At 48.7% G+C, this 21,502-nt stretch overlaps 1 protein-coding gene across 2 annotated transcripts in view; it reads left to right on the forward strand.

The window, feature by feature from the left end:
* gdpd5b (glycerophosphodiester phosphodiesterase domain containing 5b) overlaps positions 1-21,502 on the forward strand; it is a 167,377-nt gene that overhangs the window by 72,126 nt on the left and 73,749 nt on the right. For both annotated transcript variants that reach the window (XM_055637551.1, XM_055637552.1), the window contains exon 2: positions 2,879-3,052. In XM_055637551.1, the coding sequence (XP_055493526.1) occupies positions 2,936-3,052 (117 nt within the window). In that variant the 5' untranslated portion in view covers positions 2,879-2,935. The remainder of the gene's footprint in view (positions 1-2,878; positions 3,053-21,502) is intronic.

The raw sequence follows: 21,502 nt of genomic DNA on the forward strand, positions 1-21,502 counted from the left end.
ACCCAACTTTAGAATTCCAAACGTGAAGCGAAATTAAGGTATAGAGAAGCGAGAGCTGAAGGGACTACAGCAGCTAAAGTGCTTGGTAAACATTGAAAATATTGGGAATTATCGCGTTTGCTCACTGCATTTCATCAAGTAAGACATTATTTGTGTTTTTTCTTGATTCCTTTGGCATCTAAAAAGTCTCAGAAGTGATAAATCTGGCTGTAAGTTTTTCTTCAGATGCGTTTTCATTTTGTATGTAAAAACCCACGAGATCCATGGGCAATTAAAAAAATATTACAGCCAGATTTATCACTTCTGAAACTTTTTAGATGCCAAAGGAATCAAGAAAAAACACAACTAATGCCTTGCTGTTGATGAAATGCAGTGAGCAAACAGCCAATGTTCGCTAAGCACTTTGGCTGTTGTTGTCCCTTCAACTTTCGCTTCTATCTACCGTCATTTCTCCTCACTTTGGGAATTCTGAAGTAGGCTAAATGTCTCACACGCTTCCCAATTTCCATCATTATTTACAGCGTAAACATTGACAATTTCAGCGGGTTTTAACGGGCCCGCTGCGCTGGAAACAGCGGTAAGTGCCTACCTGCAGTTCATCGCGTGTACTCCACTTGGAGTAGCGTAGCAACAGTACGGGTCATGGGTCGTGACCCCGACTGCCGTGAAACCTCCCTATTGTGTTCGGAGCCTGTTTGGAGGTTGTCGTGTTTAATAGCCTGATGGCTGTGGGGAAGCAGCTATTCCTGAACCTGGACGTTACAGATTTCAGGCTCCTGTACCTTCTTCCTGATGGCAGTGGTGAAACAAGAGCATGGCCAGGGCGCTGTGGGTCTCCGATGATGCTGGCTGCCTTTTTGAGGCAGTGATTCCTGTAGATCCCTTCGATGGCGGGGAGATCAGTAACCGGTGATGGACTGGGCAGTGTCCACAGCTTTTTGCCGTTGTCTTAGTTCCTGGGCGGTCGGGTTCCCGAACCAGGCCGTGATGTCACCAGTCAATCTGCTCTCTACTGTACTGTTCAGGAGAGTATTTGTTGATGGTACCACCACAACGTTTAAGAGTCATTTGGACAGCTTCAAGGATAGGACAGGTTTAAAGGGTTATGGGCCAAATTCAGGCAGGTGGGACTAGTCTGGATGGCACATATTGTTGTTCATTGTGGGCAAGTATCTCTAAACTAGCTCACCTATGAATCACTACATGGTTTAGGACCAAAGTATATCACTGACATGCTTCCACTATATAAGCCTTCTAGACCGCTAAGATCTTCTGAAACCAATCTGTTGGTGATTCCCAGAGTAAATACAAAACATGGGAAAGCAGGATTTAGTTACTATGCAACAAATAGCTGGAATAAACTTCCTGAAGATTTAAGATTTGCCTCAACTTTGACCACTTTTAAAACAAGACTGAAAACTTTTATGTTTACTTTAGCTTTCAGCTAAATCTTAACTACATTGGACTTTTAACTTTTGCACTTTTTATAATGCATTTTTAATTTTGCTTTTCTTTTCTTTTAGTTCTATTTTATTTCATTTTATTATTTCATTTTATTGTATGACATGTTTTTATGTGAAGCACTTTGAGTCTGCCTCGTGTATGAAATGTGCTATATAAATAAAGTTGCCTTGCCTTGCCTTGCCTAGTGTGCGTTCCCCGCTGTATCTCAATGATAATCTAAATTCTAACGTTGCTGTATCGGGATTTGAACTCTCACTGGATCAATAGTTCAGCATTAGATCCAGTTGATCAATAATATGACCACCACGCCGCCACCTGATCAATTCCATTCTCCGACAGGTCGACGTGGACTCGGAAGGTTTTTTGTTTCCACCTGATTTAGATTTGACCGTAAATAGCTGCAAAACGCTGGAGCAGGAGATGTCTCCAGAGGCGCTGAAGAAGGGTCTCGACCTGAAACGCCACCCATTCCTTCACTCTGCCGGTCCCGCTCAGTTACTCCAGCATTTTGTGTCGACCTTCGACTTAAACCAGCATCTACAGTTCCTTCCTGCACATTTAGATTTAACTGCTTAAGAAAGAACGGCAGATGCTGGAAAAAATCAAAGGTAGACAAAAATGCTGGAGAAACTCAGCGGGTGAGGCAGCATCTATGGAGCGAAGGAATAGGTGACGTTTTCGGGTCGAGATCCTTCTTCAGACTGATGTGTGGGGGGGGGGGGCGGGAAGAAGAAAGGAAGAGGCGGAGACAGTGGGCTGTGGGAGAGCTGGGAAGGGGAGGGGAAGGAGGGAGAAAGCAGGGACTACCTGAAATTGGAGAAGTCAATGTTCATACCGCTGGGGTGCAAACTGCCCAAGTGAAATATGAGGTGCTGCTCCTCCAATTTACGGTGGGACTCACTCTGGCCATGGAGGAGGCCCAGGACAGAAAGGTCGGATTGGGAATGGGAGGGGGAGTTGAAGTGCTGAGCCACCGGGAGATCAGGTTGGTTAATGCGAACCGAGCGGAGGTGTTGGGCGAAGCGATCGCCAAGCCTGCGCTTGGTCTCACCGATGTAGAGCAGCTGACACTTAGAGCAGCGGATGCAATAGATGAGGTTGGAGGTGATGCAGGTGAACCTCTGCCTCACCTGGAAAGACTGCTTGGGTCCTTGGATGGAGTCAAGGGGGGAGGTAAAACAACAAGTGTAGCATTTCCTGCAGTTGCAAGGGAAAATACCAGGAAAGGGGGTGGTTTGGGTGGGAAGGGACGAATTGACCAGTTACGGAGGGAGCGGTCTCTGCGGAAAGCCCGAAAGGGGAGGAGATGGGAAGATGTGGCCAGTGGTGGGATCCCGTTGGAGGAGGCGAGAATGTCGGAGGATTATCTGTTGTATTTGAACTGTGTTGGGTTTTTGTCTTCCCCCCCCCCCAGGTGCAGAGTGGTCTGATGGGTTGTTGAGGTCACCGCCCTCACAGGGATCGAGGGAGCATGATCAAACACCAGCCACTTCAGTACTACGAGCCACAGCTCTGCCTGTCCTTTCTCACCGGGATCTACGGGTGCCGTTGGAAGCGATACCAGCGTTCCCATGACAGCACCACCAAGGTCAGTGCCTCCATCCAGCTTCCACCATCCAGGTACAGTCAAAAGCTTTGCTCTGCACCACACCCACCCGGAGTGTTGCGTGCAGTTTTTTGGTCCCCTCATTTGAGGAAGGACATCCTTGCTGCTGCGGGAGTGCAGCGTAGGTTCACCAGGTTAATTCCCGGGATGGCGGGACTGTCATTGATTCTTCCCGATGTTGGGGAAGTCCAGAGCACGGGGTCACAGTTTAAGGATAAGGGGGAAGTCTTTTAGGACCGAGATGAGAAAAACATTTTTCACCCAGAGAGTGGTGAATCTGTGGAATTCATATGAAGAAAGACTGGATAGACTCAGCTTGTACTCGCTAGAATTTAGAAGATTGAGGGGGATCTTATAGAAACTTACAAAATTCTTAAGGGGTTGGACAGGATAGATGCAGGAAGATTGTTCCTGATGTTGGGGAAGTCCAGGACAAGGGGTCACAGTTTAGGGATAAAGGGGAAATCGTTTAGGAACGAAATGAGAAAAAACATTTTTCACACAGAGAGTGGTGAATCTGTGGAATTCTCTGCCACAGAAGGTAGTTGAGGCCACAGTTCATTGGCTATATTTAAGAGGGAGTTAGATGTGGCCCTTGTGGCTAAAGGGATCAGGGGGTATGGAGAGAAGGCAGGTACAGGATACTGAGTTGGATGATCAGCCATGATCATATTGAATGGCGGTGCAGGCTCGAAGGGCCGAATGGCCTCTACTCCTGCACCTAATTTCTATGTTTCTATGCTGATGTCTATGTCATATGCTGAGAGAATGGAGCAGCTGGGCTTGTATACTCTGGAATTTAGAAGGATGAGAGGGGATCTCATTGAAACATATCAGATTATTATGATCTGAACAAGGGTTTTGGCCCCGAAACGTTGCCTATTTCCTTCACTCCATAGATGCTGCCTCACCTGCTGAGTTTCTCCACCAAGATTGTTCAGGGCTTGGACCCGCTAGAGGCAGGAAACATGTTCCCGATGTTGGGGGAGTCCAGAACCAGGGGACACACACTTTATGAATAAGGGGTAAGCCATTCAGAACGGAGACGAGGAAACACTTTTCCTCCCAGAGCGTTGTGAGCCTGTGGAATTCGCAGCCTCAGAGGGCGGTGGAGGCCGGTTCTCTGGAAACTTTCAAGAGAGAGCTAGATGTGGCTCTTAAAGATAGCGGAGTCAGGGGATATGGGGAGAAGGCAGGAACGGGGTACTGATTGTGGATGATCAGCCGTGATCACATTGAATGGCGGTGCTGGCTCGAAGGGCCGAATGGCCTACTCCTGCACCTATTGTCTATTGCATGCTCTCCATGGCGGGTGGTGCAGTGGTAGAGTTGCTGCCCCTCAGCGCCAGAAACTCCGTTGACAAGTCCATGTGGTTCTGATCCAGGGGGTCGGGACCCCCATGAGGGGGGGGGGGGGGGGGGGGGGGGGGGGGGGGGGGGTCTTTTGGGTCTTTTAACCGGGGGACAAGAAGGGGGTCATGAATAACATAGATACAGTGGAAGATCTGTTGTTGTGTGCTAACCAGTCAGCGGAAAGTCAATACATGATTACAATCGAGCCATCCCCAGTGTACAGTTACATAGTTTAGGTTAGAGATGCAGTGTTGAAACAGGCCCTTCAGCCCATCGAGCTCCTATCTCCCAGTGATCACTCGTACACTAGTTCTTCCTACACACTGGGGACAATTTACAGAAGCCAATTAACAGGGAGAGAGAGATAGATCAGCTGTGATTGAATGGCGGAGTAGGCTTGATGGGCCGAATGGCCTGATTCCGCTCCTATCACTTATGAACCTTGGAACACTGGGGCGGCAGGGTGGCTGCCACACCGCGCCAGAGACCCGGTGTTCGATCCCGACTACTGGTGCTGTCTGCACGGAGTTTGCACGTTCTCCCCGTGACCTGGGTGGGTTTTCTACGGGATCTTCAGCTTCTCCTCACACTCCAAAGACGTGCAGGTTTGTAGGTTAATTGGCTTGGATTTCTATCCTTGGTATAAATGTAAGTTGTCCCCAGTGTGTGTGCGGGATAGCGTTTTGAGATACGGCGCAGAAACAGGCCCTTCGGCCCATCGGGTCTGCGCCGACCAGCGGTCCCCGCACACTACACCCACTAGGGACCATTTCTACATTTACAAACCTGTACGCCTTTGGAGTGTGGGAGGAAACCGAAGATTTCGGAGAAAACCCACGCAGGTCACTCGGGAGAACGTGCAAACTCCGTACAGACAGAACCCGTAGTCATAAATAACATATCCATTTGTAGAGCCCATTTTCACAAACCTAATAGCCCTGTCCCACGGTACGCGTTCATTCCAAAAGCTCTCCCGTGTTAAAAAAAATCAAACTCGTGCTAAGCATGGAGAATGAATGTAGCGGGTACGTCTCTCAGCGCTAACGGCAGGTACTCGGGAAGACTCGCTAATGGCAGGTTAGCACGGGAAGACTCGTGGAGATTTTTCAACACGATGAAAAATGTCCACGAGAGCCCCGAGTACCGACGAGTGGCCATTACCGTAAATCTCCGAGTTCGAATAAAAGCAACTCGGGAGAACTCTTGGAATGAACTCATACCGTGGGACAGGGCTTTAACAAAGGTAAGTACCACATACAGTATTTTGTTCGCGTATGGGCATATGTATGCCAAAAAGATTAAGAACCACTTGTCTAGTCTAGAATTGTGGACGCAGCCCAGACCATCACACAAACAAACCAACCTCCCTTCCATTGACTCCATCCACACCTCGCGCTGCATAATGCACATGTTTAATCGGTAATGTTTTATTATTAATGTTTAATGTTTTATGTGTCATTCCTAACTTTCACTGTATGTCATGTTGTCACTTGCGGGCGGAGCACCAAGGCAAATTCCTTGTATGGGAATATTTGGCCAATAAACGTATTCATTCACAATCAAGGACCAGTCTCACCCCTCGGCCACTCCCTCTTCTCCCCTCTCCCATCGGGCAAGAGGTACAGAAGTGTGAAAACAAACGCACACCTCTAGATTCAGGGGCAGTTTCTTCCCAACTCTTATCAGGCAACTGAACCATCCTATCACAACCAGAGAGCAGTTCTGAACTACTATCTACCTCATTGAAAGAAAACTGGCAGGGAACATAAAAACGGACTGCAAAAGTTTTTATAGATTTGTGAAGAGGAAACGATTAGTTACAACAAATGTAGGTCCCTTGCAGTCAGAAACGGGCGAATTGATCATGGGGAACAAGGACATGGCGGACCAATTGAATAACTACTTTGGTTCTGTCTTCACTAAGGAAGACATAAATAATCTGCCGGAAATAGCAGGGGCCCGGAGGTTAAATGAGATGGAGGAACTGAGTGAAATCCAGGTTAGCCGGGAAGTGGTGTTAGGTAAATTGAATGGATTAAAGGCCGATAAATCACCAGGGCCAGATAGGCTGCATCCCAGAGTACTTAAGGAAGTAGCCCCAGAAATAGTGGATGCATTAGTGATAATTTTTCAAAACTCTTTAGATTCTGGCGTAGTTCCTGAGGATTGGAGGGTAGCAAACGTAACCCCACTTTTTAAAAAGGGAGGGAGAGAGAAAACGGGGAATTACAGACCAGTTAGTCTAAAATTGGTAGTGGGGAAACTGCTAGAGTCAGTTATTGATGTGGATAGAGAACTGGCTGGCAGACAGGAAGCAAAGAGTAGGAGTAAATGGGTCCTTTTCACAATGGCAGGCAGTGACTAGTGGGGTACCGCAAGGCTCAGTGCTGGGACCCCAGCTATTTACAATATATATTAATGATCTGGATGAGGGAATTGAATGCAACATCTCCAAGTTTGCGGATGACACGAAGCTGGGGGGCAGTGTTAGCTGTGAGGAGGATGCTAGGAGGCTGCAAGGTGACTTGGATAGATTGGGTGAGTGGGCAAATGCATGGCAGATGCAGTATAATGTGGATAAATGTGAGGTTATCCACTTTGGTGGCAAAAACAGGAAAGTAGACTATTATCTGAATGGTGGCCGATTAGGAAAAGGGGAGATGCAACGAAACCTGTGTCATGGTACACTAGTCATTGAAAGTAGGCATGCAGGTGCAGCAGGCAGTGAAGAAAGCGAATGGTATGTTTGGTCTCCTAATCTGAGGAAAGACATTCTTGCCATAGAGGGAGGACAGAGAAGGTTCACCAGACTGATTCCTGGGATGGCAGGACTTTCATATGAAGAAAGACTGGATAGACTCGGCTTGTACACCCTAGAATTTAGAAGATTAAGGGGGGATCTTATAGAAACTTACAAAATTCTTAAGGGGTTGAACAGGCTAGATGCAGGAAGATTGTTCCCGATGTTGGGGAAGTCCAGGACAAGGGGTCACAGTTTAAGGATAAGAGGGACGTCTTTTAGGACCGAGATGAGAAAATCATTTTTTACACAGAGAGTGGTGAATCTGTGGAATTCTCTGCCACAGAAGGTAGTTGAGGCTACAGTTCATTGGCTATATTTAAGAGGGAGTTAGATGTGGCCCTTGTGGCTAAAGGGATCAGGGGGTATGGAGAGAAGGCAGGGATGGGATACTGAGTTGGATGATCAGCCATGATCATATTGAATGGCGGTGCAGGCTCGAAGGGCCGAATGGCCTACTCCTGCACCTATTTTCTATGTTTCTATGTTTCTATTGGTGACCCTCGGATTATCCTTGCTGGCCTTGCCTTGCACTGAACATTAATCCTTTATCATGCATCTGTACACTGCAACGGCTCGATTGTAATCATGTATTATCTTTCCGCTGACTGGCTAGCACGCAACACAAGCTTTTCACTGTATATCATATGGCATGATGGCCTTCATAGCGAGATGATTTGTGATTTGGAGCACAGAGGACTTTCTGGAGTTGTACAAAGCCCTAGTGAGACCACACCTGGAGCATTCAGGAGCAGTTTAGGTCTCCTAATTTGAGGAAGGACATTCTTGCTATTGAGGGAGTGCAGCGTAGGTTTACAAGGTTTACAAGGTTAATTCCCTTTAATTAACTAAGTTACAGAGATAGGTTGAATAAGTTAGGTCTTTATTCTCTGGAGCGCAGAAGGTTAAGGGGGGACTTGATAGAGGTCTTTAAAATGATGAGAGGGATAGACAGAGTTGATGTGGACAAGCTTTTCCCTTTGAGAATAGGGAAGATTCAAACAAGAGGACATGACTTCAGAATTAAGGGACAGAAGTTTAGGGGTAATATGAGGGGGAACTTCTTTACTCAGAGTGGTAGCGGTGTGGAATGAGCTTCCAGTGGAAGTGGTGGAGGCAGGTTCGTTGGTATCATTTAAAAATAAATTGGATAGGCATATGGATGAGAAGGGAATGGAGGGTTATGGTATGAGTGCAGGCAGGTGGGACTAAGGGGAAAAAAAGTTGTTCGGCACGGACTTGTAGGGCCGAGATGGCCTGTTTCCGTGCTGTAATTGTTATATGGTTATATGGTTATATGATGGCGGGACTGTCATATGCTGAGGGAATGGGTCGACTGGGCTTGTATTCACTGGAACTTGGAAGGATGAGAGGAGATCTTATAGAAACATATACAATTCCTAAGGGATTGAACAGGCTAGACGCAGGAACATTTTTTCCTATGTTGGGGGAGTCCAGAACCAGGAGTCACAGTTTAGGAATAAGGGGAAGTCCATTTAGGACTGAGATAAGGTTGGCACCTGTCCCGTATTAGCCGGGACATCCCGTATATTGGGCTAAATTAGTTTGTCCCGTACGGGACCGCCGTTGTCCCGTATTTCACCGCTACTACTCGTGTCGAGGGGACTGTCGGGTCGGAGCGTTGCGTCCGGCCCCGCCTCACCCGTCCCCGACGTAGTGCAGCCCGTGGAGTGCAGCAGCAGCAGCAGCAGCAGCAGCGCCTCGCCCGTGGCCCCGTCGGTCGCCCGGCCAGCTGTCCGACCATCGCTGACCGCCAACACCACCACCGATGGCGGATCATTGGTTCATGAGTTGGACGTGGCGCCGGACTTTGCACGTGACGTCGTGCTCGGCCCGGGCCAAAACTCCTCAGCTGGCCCCGCCGGCTGGGCTTTGCGTGCAGTCCAGCACCCCGGGCCAACTCACCATTCACCCACCCACGGCCGAGTGGGCCAACGAATTGCCGTGGGGGAATTTGTCCCGTATTTTGACCTTTTGTCCCTTATTTGGGAGTGGGGAAGTTGGCGACTCCAGGCTCGGATGAGGAAAAACTTTTTCACCCAGTGAGTTGTGAATCTGTGGAGTTCTCTGCCGCAGAAGGCAGTGGAGGCCAATTCACTGGATGTTTTCACGAGAGAGTTAGATGTAACACTTAGGGCTAACAAAATTAAGGGATATGGGGAGAAGGCATGAATGGGGTACTGATTGTCGATGATCAGCCATGATCACATTGGAATGGTGGTGCTGGCTCGCAGGGCCGAATGGCCTTCTCCTGCACCTATTGTCTATGTTTATATGACTGGACTAAACTGAGTTTCGTCTAGTTTCAAGATACAGCGGCCCACCGTGTCCACGGCAACCAGCGATCACTGTTATTAACACTATCCCACACACACTGGGGACAATTTACACTTACACCAAGCCAATTAACCTACAAACCTGTACGTCTTCGGAGTGTGGGGGGGAAATCGAAGATCTCGGAGAAAACCCGCGCAGGTCACGTAGGTGGAGAACGTACGGACTCAGTCAGACAGCACCCGCAGTCAGGATCGAACCCAGGACTGTGGCGCTGTAAGGCAGCAACTCCACCACTGCTCGATTAGTCTAGTCTACAACAAAGTTAGACGTAAAATGCTGGAGTAATTCAGTGGGTCAGGCAGCATCTCTGGAGCAGAGGAATGGGTGACTTTTCTAGTCGAGACCCCCCCCACCCCCCTTCAGACTCAATTCAATGAACTTTATTTATTCGTTAGGATGGTTGACTGAATTTCAGTCTAGTGTAGCGTGTCCCGAGATACAGTGAAAAGCTTGTTGTTGCGTGCTATCCAGTCAGAGGAATGTCTGTACATGAGTACAATCGAGTCGTCGCCAGGGTGTTGCCTGTATGGTTGTGAGTCGTCTCCTCAGTCGCCCAAAGAGTCGCACCTTGTTCTGGCCGCCACTGGATTTTCAACATGTGGCGGGTGCCGGCAGTCCCCGAAAAAGTCGCGTAGGTGGGACAGGCCGATCTACCAAGCCGATTAACCTCGAAACCTGCACGTCTTTGGAGTGTGGGAGGAAACCGAAGATCTTGGAGAAAAACCCACGCAGGTCACGGGGAGAACGTGCAAACTCCGTACAGGCAGCGCCCGTGGTCGGGATGGAACCCGGGGTCTCCGGCGCTGTGAGGCAGCGACTCTACCGCCGTGACACTGTTGATGTGCGGGGATGTCGAATGGCCTGTTGCCGTGCAATATATATCTCTGAACTAAACTCTGACCAACATGTCCCAAGTACACCAGTCCCATGTGCCTGCGTTTGGCCCGTATCCCTCCAAACATGGCCTATCCTGGTTGTCTTCTTGGGAGTATCATCAATTGATTAGTCCGCTGCTTGGATCACTGCTGTTACCACGGCTGCTTTCTACAGTCTCCTGTTTCAGCTTGTCGCTTAAAAATAATTCAACGTTGAACTTCCCTAGCGACGGGGTGAAGGAGAAATGGTGGGGAGGGAGGATGTAATCGATAAACATCAAAATATAAAAAGTAGGTGGAGGAGTAGGCCATTCGGCCCTTCGAGCCAGCACTGCCACACAATATAGAAACAATATGCCATTCGGCCCTTCGAGCCTGCACTGCCACACAATATGATCAATACCAATCATGGCTGATCTATCTCTCCCTCCTAACCCCAATCTCCCGCCTTCTCCTCGTCCGTGCTAATCAAGGATCTATCTATCGCTGCCTGACATTGACCCCACAGCCTTCCGTGGCAAAGAATCCCACAGATTCACCACCCTCTGATTGAAGAAATTCTTCCTCATCTCCTTCCTAAAGGAACACCCTTGAACTCTGAGGCTGTGCCCTCTGGTCCTGGACTCTACCACTAGTTGAAACGGAGAAATATAGAAAAAAGGTTCAGGAGTAGGCCATTCGGCCCTTCGAGCCAGCACCGCCATTCAATGTGATCATGGCTGATCATCCCCAATCAGTGCCCCGTTCCTGCCGTCTCCCCATATCCCTTGATTCTGTTAGCCCTAAGAGCCTGGATAATGTGGAGAGGATGTTTCCACTACTGGGAGAGTCTAAGACCAGAGGGCACAGCCTCAGAATAAAAGGACGTACCTTTAGAAAGGAGGTGAGGATGAATTTCTTTAGTCAGAGGGTGGTGAATATGTGCAGACGGCTCATAGCCACAGACGGCTGTGGAAGCTGTCATTGGGTATTTTTAAAGCCTAGATTATGTTTTTGTGCACTGCTGATAGGTTCATAAGTCATAGGAGTAGAATTAGGCCATTCGGCCTGTCGAGTCTATCCTGCCATTTGATCATGGCTGATCTATCTTTCCACCTCCACTCCACTCTCCTGCCTTCTACCTATAACATTTGACATTACTAATCGAGAACCTGTCAATCTCTGTGAGATCACCCCTCATTCTCCTGTGCTCCATGTAATAAAGTCCTCGCCTCTGCGACCTCTCCATATATCACATGCCCTCAACATTCTTGTAAACTCAACGGTATGCTTCCTGGATGTGGAGTAAGTGCGGCCTCAACAACAGTTGCAGGTGAAGGAAAGTTCAGAGGTAAAAAAAAAAGTGCACGGCGTGCAAGGGAGTAGGTTGGAAGAGTGGAACTAAACCTTAGTGGCACAGTGGCCTGCGGTGGAGTTGCTGCCCCACAGCGCCAGATACCCGCGTTCAATACTGACTACGGATGCTGACTGTGTGGAGTTTGCGCGCTCTTAGGACGATCGGAATCAAGGGATATGTGGAAAAAGCTGGAACGGGGTACTGATGATCATATTGAATGGCGATGCAGGCTCGAAGGGCCGAATGGCCGCGGGCTCCGTCAACCCGCGGGGGGCCCCCCTCCCCGGTCGGCCCTTCGGCATGAAGGGGAGAGAACGGGGAGGGGAGGGGGGTGGGAACACACGAGGAACATGCGGGGTGGGGCGGCCCAGCTGTTGTTTATGGCAAACAGCCTGTGTTGTGTCGACAGTCCTTGTTTCCATCGCAGTGGCCTGACATCAGCGTAAGTCCCGATCTCTCCCTCTCCTTCCTCCTGGCTGCCCCCCCCCCCCCCCCCCCCCCCCTGAGTAGCTCCCACACCTATTTAGTTATAGTTCAGAGATACAGCCCGGAAACAGGCCCTTCGGCCCATCCAGTGCACGCTGCTAACCAGCGATCCCCGCACACTAACACAACCCCCCCCCACACACACACACACATTTATGCTGAAGCCAATTGAGCTACAAACCCGCACGTCTTTGGAGTGTGGGAGGAAACCGGGGAACCCAGAGAAAACCCACGCAGGTTATGGGGAGAACGTGCAAACTCCGTACAGACAGCACCCGCAGACAGGATCGACCCAGGGTCTCTGGCACTGTGAGGCAGCAACTCTACCGCTGGGCAACCGTGACGCCCCAGATCTCTTATCTGCTTGCACATAATCCATCAGTTCATGAATCACAGGAATAGAATTAGGCCTTTCAGCCCATCGAGTCTACTCGGCCATTGAATCGTGGCTGATCTATCTCTCCCTCCTAACCCCATTCTCCTGCCTTCTCTCCATAACACCTGACACCCGCACTAATCAAGAATCCATCCATCTAGCTTTAAAAAATATCCACTGACTTGACCTCCTCAGCCGTCTGTAGCAAAGCAGATTCACCAGCCTCCGACTAAAGAAATTCCACCTCATCTCCTTCCTAAAGCTCAATCCTTTAATTGCGAGGCTATGACCTCCGGTCCTAGACTCTCCCACTAGTAGTGGAAACATCCTCTCCACATCCACTCTATCCAGGCCGTTCTTTATTCGGTAAGTGTTAGTGAGGTTCCCCCGCCCATCCTTCTAAACTCCAGCGAGTACAGGCCCAGTGCCGTCAAACGCTCACCGTATGTTAACCCACTCATTCCTGGGATCATTCTGGTAAACAAACCTCCTCAGGACCCTCTCCAGACCCAGCTTATCTTTCCTAGGATACGGGGCCCAAAACTGCCCTCAATACTCTGCGATCGGTTTGCTCTGGAGTCCTGGGTTCGATCCCGACCACGGGTGCTGCCTGTACGGAGTTTGCACGTTCTCCCCGTGATCTGCGTGGGTTTTTCTCCGAGATCTTCGGTTTCCTCCCACACGACAACGACGTGCTGGTTTGTAAGTTAATTCAGAGTCCAGACTCAGTGGAGGGGGCGGGGCAGGGATAGAACGTAATCGGAGACGGTAAAACTAATCGGAGAACTGGGAAGTGGAAGGGGATGGAGAGAGAGCTAAAGCAAGGGGCTACCTGAAGTTAGAGAAGTCAATGTTCATACCGCTGGGGTGTAAGCTGCCCAAGTGAAATTTGAGGTGCTGCTCCTCCAAGCTGCGCTGGGCCTCACTCTCACAATGGAGGAGGCCCAGGACAGAAAGGTCAGTGTGGGAATGGGAAGGAGAATGAAAGTGTTTGGCAACTGGGAGATCGGGCAGGTTCAGACGGGCTGAGCGCAGGCGTTCCGCGAAATGATCGCCCAGTCTACGCTTGGTCTCGCCAATGTATAAAGGGCCTGTCCCACTTGGCCGTCATTTGCGCCTCATTTACGCGTCATATGCAAAATAGGTCGACGGGTCGGTACGCGCCACGTCGAGCGCAAATCACGCCGTCTGGTGCGTGTGACGTCATTAGAATACGGCGTGCGGTTCGACGTTGCCATGCGTCACCATGCGATACACGTGAGACGTTGGGACGCCGGCGTGCAATGCCAATGCTTCAACGTGAGTACGCGATACATCACGCAAGTGGCAGGCGAGGAGGTGGAGCGCGTTTCCAGCTTCAGGTTCCTGGGGGTCAACATCTCCGATGACCTCTCTTGGACCCACAATACCTCAACTCTTGTCATGAAGGCTCACCAGCGTCTCTGCTGTATGTATGTATATATATATTTTACAGTGTGAGATGCTAACTGCATTTCGTTGTCGCTGTACTATACACTGCACAATGACAATAAGGTTTGAATCTGAATCTGATTTCGTTCAGGACAAAATCCTGGAGTGGCTCGCGATACGGCACACTCCTCCACGCCTCTCCGTGCGCCCGTCCCGCGCCACCCCGTGCGTCAACAACGCGGCGACCACATTTTTGGAGGTGGAGTAAATGGCGCGCAAATGACGGCCTACTGTGACAGGCCCTTAAGAGAGCACGTCTTGAACAACAGATACAGGAGATGAGGTTGGAGGAGGGGCGGGGAGTTGTGTACATGGGCATCGATTGTTAGTTCCAGGAGGCATTGAGAAGTTCCCTCAGTTTGCAAGCCAGGAATATAGACCATGAAAGGCTCACGGACTGCTCTATAAATAGGAGATTAAAAAGAGCTCAGGCACAAAGAGCTTGCAGAGTCGAGAGCATTGTTGTGTCAGGTCGGGGAGAGAAGATGATTAAATCATCAGTGGGGGGAGGACGTGGATTTAAAGGGACTTTACTCCCACAGTATTACTTCCTCGCTGTGAACAAACAGCTCTGTTTGTTTATGAAAGTCTAAGAGAGTGATTTTCACGGGAGGTTTACCATCCCATAATAGACACCAAGCTCCGACAGGAGATGTGATAGCTGGCGATCGGGATCTTGGCCAACGGGACGTGTTTTGGGTCACGGATTTGTGGAGGGGGGGGGGGGAGATTAGGCTTGCCAACTGCCGGAACATCAGCCCAACATGTTCCCCATGTTTGGGGAGCCCACAACCAGGGGCTCCAGCAGTTTCAGAATAAGGGGTAAGGCCATTTAGAACGGAGACGAGGAAACACTTTTTCACACAGAGAGAGTTGTGAGTCTGTGGAATTCTCTGCCTCAGAGGCCGGTTCTCTGGATACTTTCAAGAGAGAGCTAGATAGGGCTCTTAAAAAAATAGCGGAGTCGGGGGATATGGGGAGAAGGCAGGAACGGGGTACTGATTGGGGATGTTCAGCCATGATCACATTGAATGGCGGTGCTGGCTCGAAGGGCCGAATGGCCGACTCCTGCACCTATTGTCTATTATCTATCCCATATATACGGGACCACCCTTGTCCCATATTTGACTGCTCCTAGCAGATGCTCCTCAACTTTTATTATTTTATTTTTATTATTATTATTATTATTATTATTATTATTATTATTATTGTTTTATGTGTCATTCCTAACTGTCACTGTATGTCATGTTGTCACTTGTGGGCGGAGCACCAAGGCAAATTCCTTGTATGTGAATACTTGGCCAATAAACTTATTCATTCATTCTTCTTAGAAACATAGAAACATAAAAATTAGGTGCAGGAGTAGGCCATTCGGCCCTTCGAGCCTGCACCGCCATTCAATATGATCATGGCTGATCATCCAACTCAGTATCCCGTACCTGCCTTCTCTCCATACCCTCTGATCCCCTTAGCCACAAGGGCCACATCTAACTCCCTCTTAAATATAGCCAATGATCTGGCCTCGACTACCCTCTGCGGCAGAGAGTTCCAGAGATTCACCACTCTCTGTGTGAAAAAAGTTCTTCTCATCTCGGTTTTAAAGGATTTACCCCTTATCCTTAAGCTGTGACCCCTTGTCCTGGACTTCCCCAACATCGGGAACAATCTTCCTGCATCTAGCCTGTCCAACCCCTTAAGAATTTTGTAAGTTTCTATAAGATCCCCTCTCAATCTCCTAAATTCTAGAGAATATAAACCAAGTCTATCCAGTCTTTCTTCATAAGACAGTCCTGACATCCCAGGAATCAGTCTGGTGAACCTTCTCTGCACTCCCTCTATGGCAATAATGTCCTTCCTCAGATTTGGAGACCAAAACTGTACGCAATACTCCAGGTGTGGTCTCACCAAGACCCTGTACAACTGCAGTAGTACCCCCCTGCTCCTATACTCAAATCCTTTTGCTATGAAAGCCAACATACCATTCGCTTTCTTTACTGCCTGCTGCACCTGCATGCCTACCTTCAATGACTGGTGTACCATGACACCCAGGTCTCGCTGCATTTTCCCTTTCCCAATCGGCCACCATTTAGATAATAGTCTGCTTTCCCGTTTTTGCCACCAAAATGGATAACCTCACATTTATCCACATTATACTGCATCTGCCAAACATTTGCCCACTCACCCAGCCTATCCAAGTCACCCTGCAGTCTCCTAGCATCCTCCTCACAGCTAACACTGCCCCCCAGCTTAGTGTCATCCGCAAACTTGGAGATATTGCCTTCAATTCCCTCATCCAGATCATTAATATATATTGTAAATAGCTGGGGTCCCAGCACTGAGCCTTGCGGTACCCCACTAGTCACTGCCTGCCATTGTGAAAAGGACCCGTTTACTACTACTCTTTGCTTCCTGTTTGCCAGCCAGTTCTCTATCCACATCAATACTGAACCCCCAATGCCGTGTGCTTTAAGTTTGTATACTACGTTGCGATAATGCTTTGAAAATACATTTAGTGCGCCTATCCTACCATCACCAGGGTGTTCAAGGCTGGACTGCCAGGCATTTGTGGGTTTTCATTCTCTGGGTTAGTTTCTCTGAACACCAATGCCCCTTAAATCTCACGGCGAATTGTTACAGAAGGTAGCAGCAGCTCTGAGATTGTACCAACTGGCTCATCATATCTGTTGCCGTTCTATGTCCATCTCGCCTCCTGCAAGATTCATCACACGTCCCTCCCTTGTCACTTCCTCCCACGGAAAAGCCAACACGGCTGACTTCATCCCGGGAATTAACCTTGTAAACCTACGCTGCACTCCCTCAATAGCAAGAATGTCCTTCCTCAAATTAGGAGGCCAAAATTGCACACAATACTCCAGGTGTGGTCTCACTAGGGCTCTGTACAACTGCAGTTGGACCTCCTTACTCCTAAACTCAAATCCTCTCGCAATGAAGGCCAACATGCCATTCGCTTTCTTCACTGCCTGCTGTACCTGCATGCTTACTTTCAGTGTTTAAGAAGGAACTGCAGATGCTGGAAAATCGAAGGTACACAAAAATGCTGGAGAAACTCAGCGGGTGCAGCAGCATCTATGGAGTGAAGGAAATAGGCAAAGTTTCGGCCTATTTCCTTCGCTCCATAGATGCTGCTGCACCCGCTGAGTTTCTCCAGCATTTGTGTGTGCTTACTTTCAGTGACTGATGTACAAGGACCCCCAGATCCCGTTGTACTTCCCCTTTTCCCAACTTGACACCATTTAGATAATGATCTGCCTTCCTGTTTTTGCTACCAAAGTGGATAACCTCACACTTATCCACATTATACTGCATCTGCCATGCATCTGCCCACTCACCCAACCTATCCAAGTCACCCTGCATTCTCATTGCATCCTCCTCGCAGCTCACACTGCCACCCAGCTTTGTGTCATCCGCAAATTTGGAGATGTTGCATTTAATTCCCTCATCTAAATCGTTAACATATATTGTATTGTAAATAACTGGGGTCCCAGGACCGAGCCTTGCGGCACCCCACTAGTCACTGCCTGCCATTCTGAAAAGGACCCGTTAATCCCTACACTTTGTTTCCTGTCTGCCAACCAGTTCTCTATCCATGTCAATACCCTACCCCCAATACCATGTGCCCTAATATTGCCCACTAATCTCTTGTGTGGGACCTTGTCAATGGCTTTTTGATATGATATGATATGCCATTTATTGTCACTATACATGTACAGTGAAACTGAAAGCTGCTCGTACTCAGTGCATACATACAATTTTACACAAAAAACAAGAAACAGAAAAACAAAACAGAAGGGAGATGGGGGGGGGGGAATAGGTGCACAAATTCTACAAATTGAAAGTCCAGATACTCCGCATCCACTGGCTCTCCCTTATCCATTCTACTTGTTACATCCCCTTCATAAATCCATGCTGACTTTGACCGATGCCGTCCCTGCTTTTACAGTGTATGGATGATGATCTATACATGATGATAGACACAAAGTGCTGGAGTAAAGGGCCTGTCCCACTTACACGACCTAATTCACCACCTCTGCCGAGTTTACCCTTGACTCGTACTCACAGCATGGTCGTCACGAGGTCGTTTGAGGTCGTGATGCTAGTCGTAGGTACTGGTGGCATCAAGTAGGTCGGGGCGTTTTTTTATCCTGATGGAACATGTCCACGAATGAAAAAAGGTCGTGATTTATGTCATGAAGGTGGGACGGGCCCTTCACTCAGTGGGTCAGGCAGCATCTCTGGCGAAAATGGTGATTAATGATTTGGACGAGGGAATTGAATGCAACATTTCCAAGTTTGCGGATGACACAAAGCTGGGGGGCAGTGTTAGCTGTGAGGAGGATGTTAGGAGGCTGCAAGGTGACTTGGATAGGCTGGGCGAGTGGGCAAATGCATGGCAGATGCAGTATAATGTGGATAAATGTGAGGTTATCCACTTTGGTGGCAAAAACAGGAAAGCAGACTATTATCTGAATGGTGGCCGATTAGGAAAAGGGCAGATGCAGCGAGACCTGGGTGTCATGGTACACCAGTCATTGAAAGAAGGCATGCAGGTGCAGCAGGCAGTGAAGAAAGCGAATGGTATGTTAGCATCCATAGCGAAAGGATTTGAGTATAGGAGCAGGGAGGTTCTACTGCAGTTGTACAGGGTCTTGGTGAGACCACACCTGGAGTATTGCGTACAGTTTTGGTCTCCTAATCTGAGGAAAGACATCCTTACCATAGAGGGAGTACAGAGAAGGTTCACGAGACTGATTCCTGGGATGTCAGGGATTTCATATGAAGAAAGACTGGATGGACTCGGCTTGTACTCGCTAGAATTTAGGAGATTGAGGGGTGATCTTATAGAAACTTACAAAATTCTTAAGGGGTTGGACAGGCTAGATGCAGGAAGATTGTTCCCGATGTTGGGGAAGTCCAGAACAGGGGGGTCACAGTTTAAGGATAAAGGGGAAATCCTTTAGGACCAAGATGAGAAAAACATTTTTTACACAGAGAGTGGTGAATCTCTGGAATTCTCTGCCACAGAAGGTAGTTGAGGCCACAGTTGATTGGCTATATTTAAGAGGGAGTTAGATGTGGCCCTTGTGGCTAAAGGGATCAGGGGGTGTGGAGAGAAGGCAGGTACAGGATACTGAGTTGGATGATCAGCCATGATCATATTGAATGGTAGTGCAGGCTCGAAGGGCCGAATGGCCTACTCCTGCACCTATTTTCTATGTTTCTAAAAGAAATGGGTGATGTTTTGGATTGGGACCTTTCTTTAGACTTCAGTATAGGTGAGAACACCACCTATTCTTTTTCTCTAGAGATGTTGCCTGACCCACTGAGTTACTCCAGCATTTTCTGTCTCTCACTTTGTGTATTATTGTACATTGTGGGTTAACCTATGATGAGCGTTTGTTGGCACTGGGCCTGTACTCACTGGAGTTTAGAAGGATGAGGGGGAACCTCATTGAAACCTACCGAATAGTGAACGGCTTGGATAGAGTGGATGTGGAGAGGATGTTTCCACTAGTGGGAGAGTCGAGGACCAGAGGTCACAGCCTCAGAATTAAAGGATGTTCCTTGCGGAAGGAGATGAGGAGGAATTTCTTTAGTCAGACGGTGGTGAATCTGTGGAACTCTTTGCCACAGACGGCTGTGGAGGTCAATTCAGTGTATATTTTTATGGCAGAGATAGATAGATTCTTAATTAGTGCGGGTGTCAGGGGTCATGGGGAGAAGGCAGGAGAATGGGGTTGGGAGGGAGAGATAGATCAGCCATCAGTGAATGGCGAGGTAGACTCGATGGGGCCGAATGGCCTAATTCTGCTCCAATTACTTATGACAATAGACAATAGGTGCAGGAGTAGGCCATTCGGCCCTTCGAGCCAGCACCGCCATTCAATGTGATCATGGCTGATCATCCCCAATCAGTATCCCGTTCCTGCCTTCTCCCCATATCCCCTGGCTCCGCTATCTTCAAGAACCCCATCCAGCTCTCTCTTGAAAGTTTCCAGAGAACCGGCCTCCACCGCCCTCTGACCTTGTGACCTTAACCGGCATCTGCAGACCCCTTTGTTTCCGCAGCCCACGCCTTTGGGGTGCACCCAGAGGAAGCCCACGCAGTCACAGGGAGAACGTGCAAACTCCGCACAGACAGCACCTGGGGTCAGGATCGAACCGGGGTCTCTGGTGCTGTGAGGCAGTGGCTCTACCAGCTGCGCCACTGTACTGGGTGTGTGGGGAAAACACAAGCCAGGAAAGATGCCAAGTGTTGGACTTCCTTCAACGCAGCCCATCCAGTGGGATAATTTAGTTCAGTAATCGCCCTTTTAATGCACATTGAGTATTATTTCCCAGCTTAGCCGATCTGTTACTTTGTCTCAGCTTCATCCCTTGAGGCTGCCAGCTACACGCTGGTCAGAGAGGCCCGTGAATTGGATTACTATCATCTATATTGTGTTCAAGAAGGAACTGCAGATGCTAGAAAATCGAATGTAGACAAAAATGCTGGAGGAACTCAGCGGGTGCGGCAGCATCGATGGAGCGAAGGAAATAGGCAACGTTTCGGGCCGAAACCCTTCTTCAGACTCGAAGCAGGCAATGTTTCAGGCCAAAACCCTGTCAGACTGTCTGAAGAAGGGTTTCGGCCCGAAATGTTCCCTATTTCCTTCGCTCCATAGATTCCCTATGCTGAGTTTCTCCAGCATTTTTGTCTACCATCTATATTGTGTCTGGTTTTAAGCTGGATTGACACATATTTAGTCTTTAGAGATACAGCGTGGAAACGGTAGAGTTGCTGCCTCACAGCGTCGGAGACGTGGGTCGGATCCCGACTGCGGCCGCTGTTCGTTCTCCCCGTGACCTGCGTGCGTTTTCTCCGGGGTCCCCGGTTTCCTCCCACGCTCACAAAGGCGTCCAGGTTTGTAGGGTTAATCCTACACGCGCCAGGGACAATTTTCTTTACAATTTATAGAATAGAATAGAATAGTTTCTTTATTGTCATTGTAACATGAACCATGTACAACAAAATTTAAAAATGTCAGCCAGTCAGTGCACCATTCAAACATTTCTAAAAGCTAACGATCCATACAAGGTAAAATATTAAAAGATAAACAACTAAAATAAATATCACGAAAATAGCGCATAAACATCCAACCCTCCATCCTTCTGTCGATTTCACAGTGTACCACAGTCCCTTAGTATGTATCGCCCCTGCGTTCCTTGGCGGCTACATTTAGTGCTTTTATAGCAGTGGGGTAAAAACTGTTTTTTAGTCTGTTCGTCCTTGTCCTTGTAGATCTGTACCGTCTGCCTGACGGCAACAGTTCAAACAGGGAGTGTCCGGGGTGGGAAATGTCCTTTATGATACTCTGGG

Source organism: Leucoraja erinacea, chromosome 6, assembly GCF_028641065.1.
Source record: "Leucoraja erinacea ecotype New England chromosome 6, Leri_hhj_1, whole genome shotgun sequence".
In the NCBI taxonomy this organism is placed as follows: domain Eukaryota; kingdom Metazoa; phylum Chordata; class Chondrichthyes; order Rajiformes; family Rajidae; genus Leucoraja; species Leucoraja erinaceus.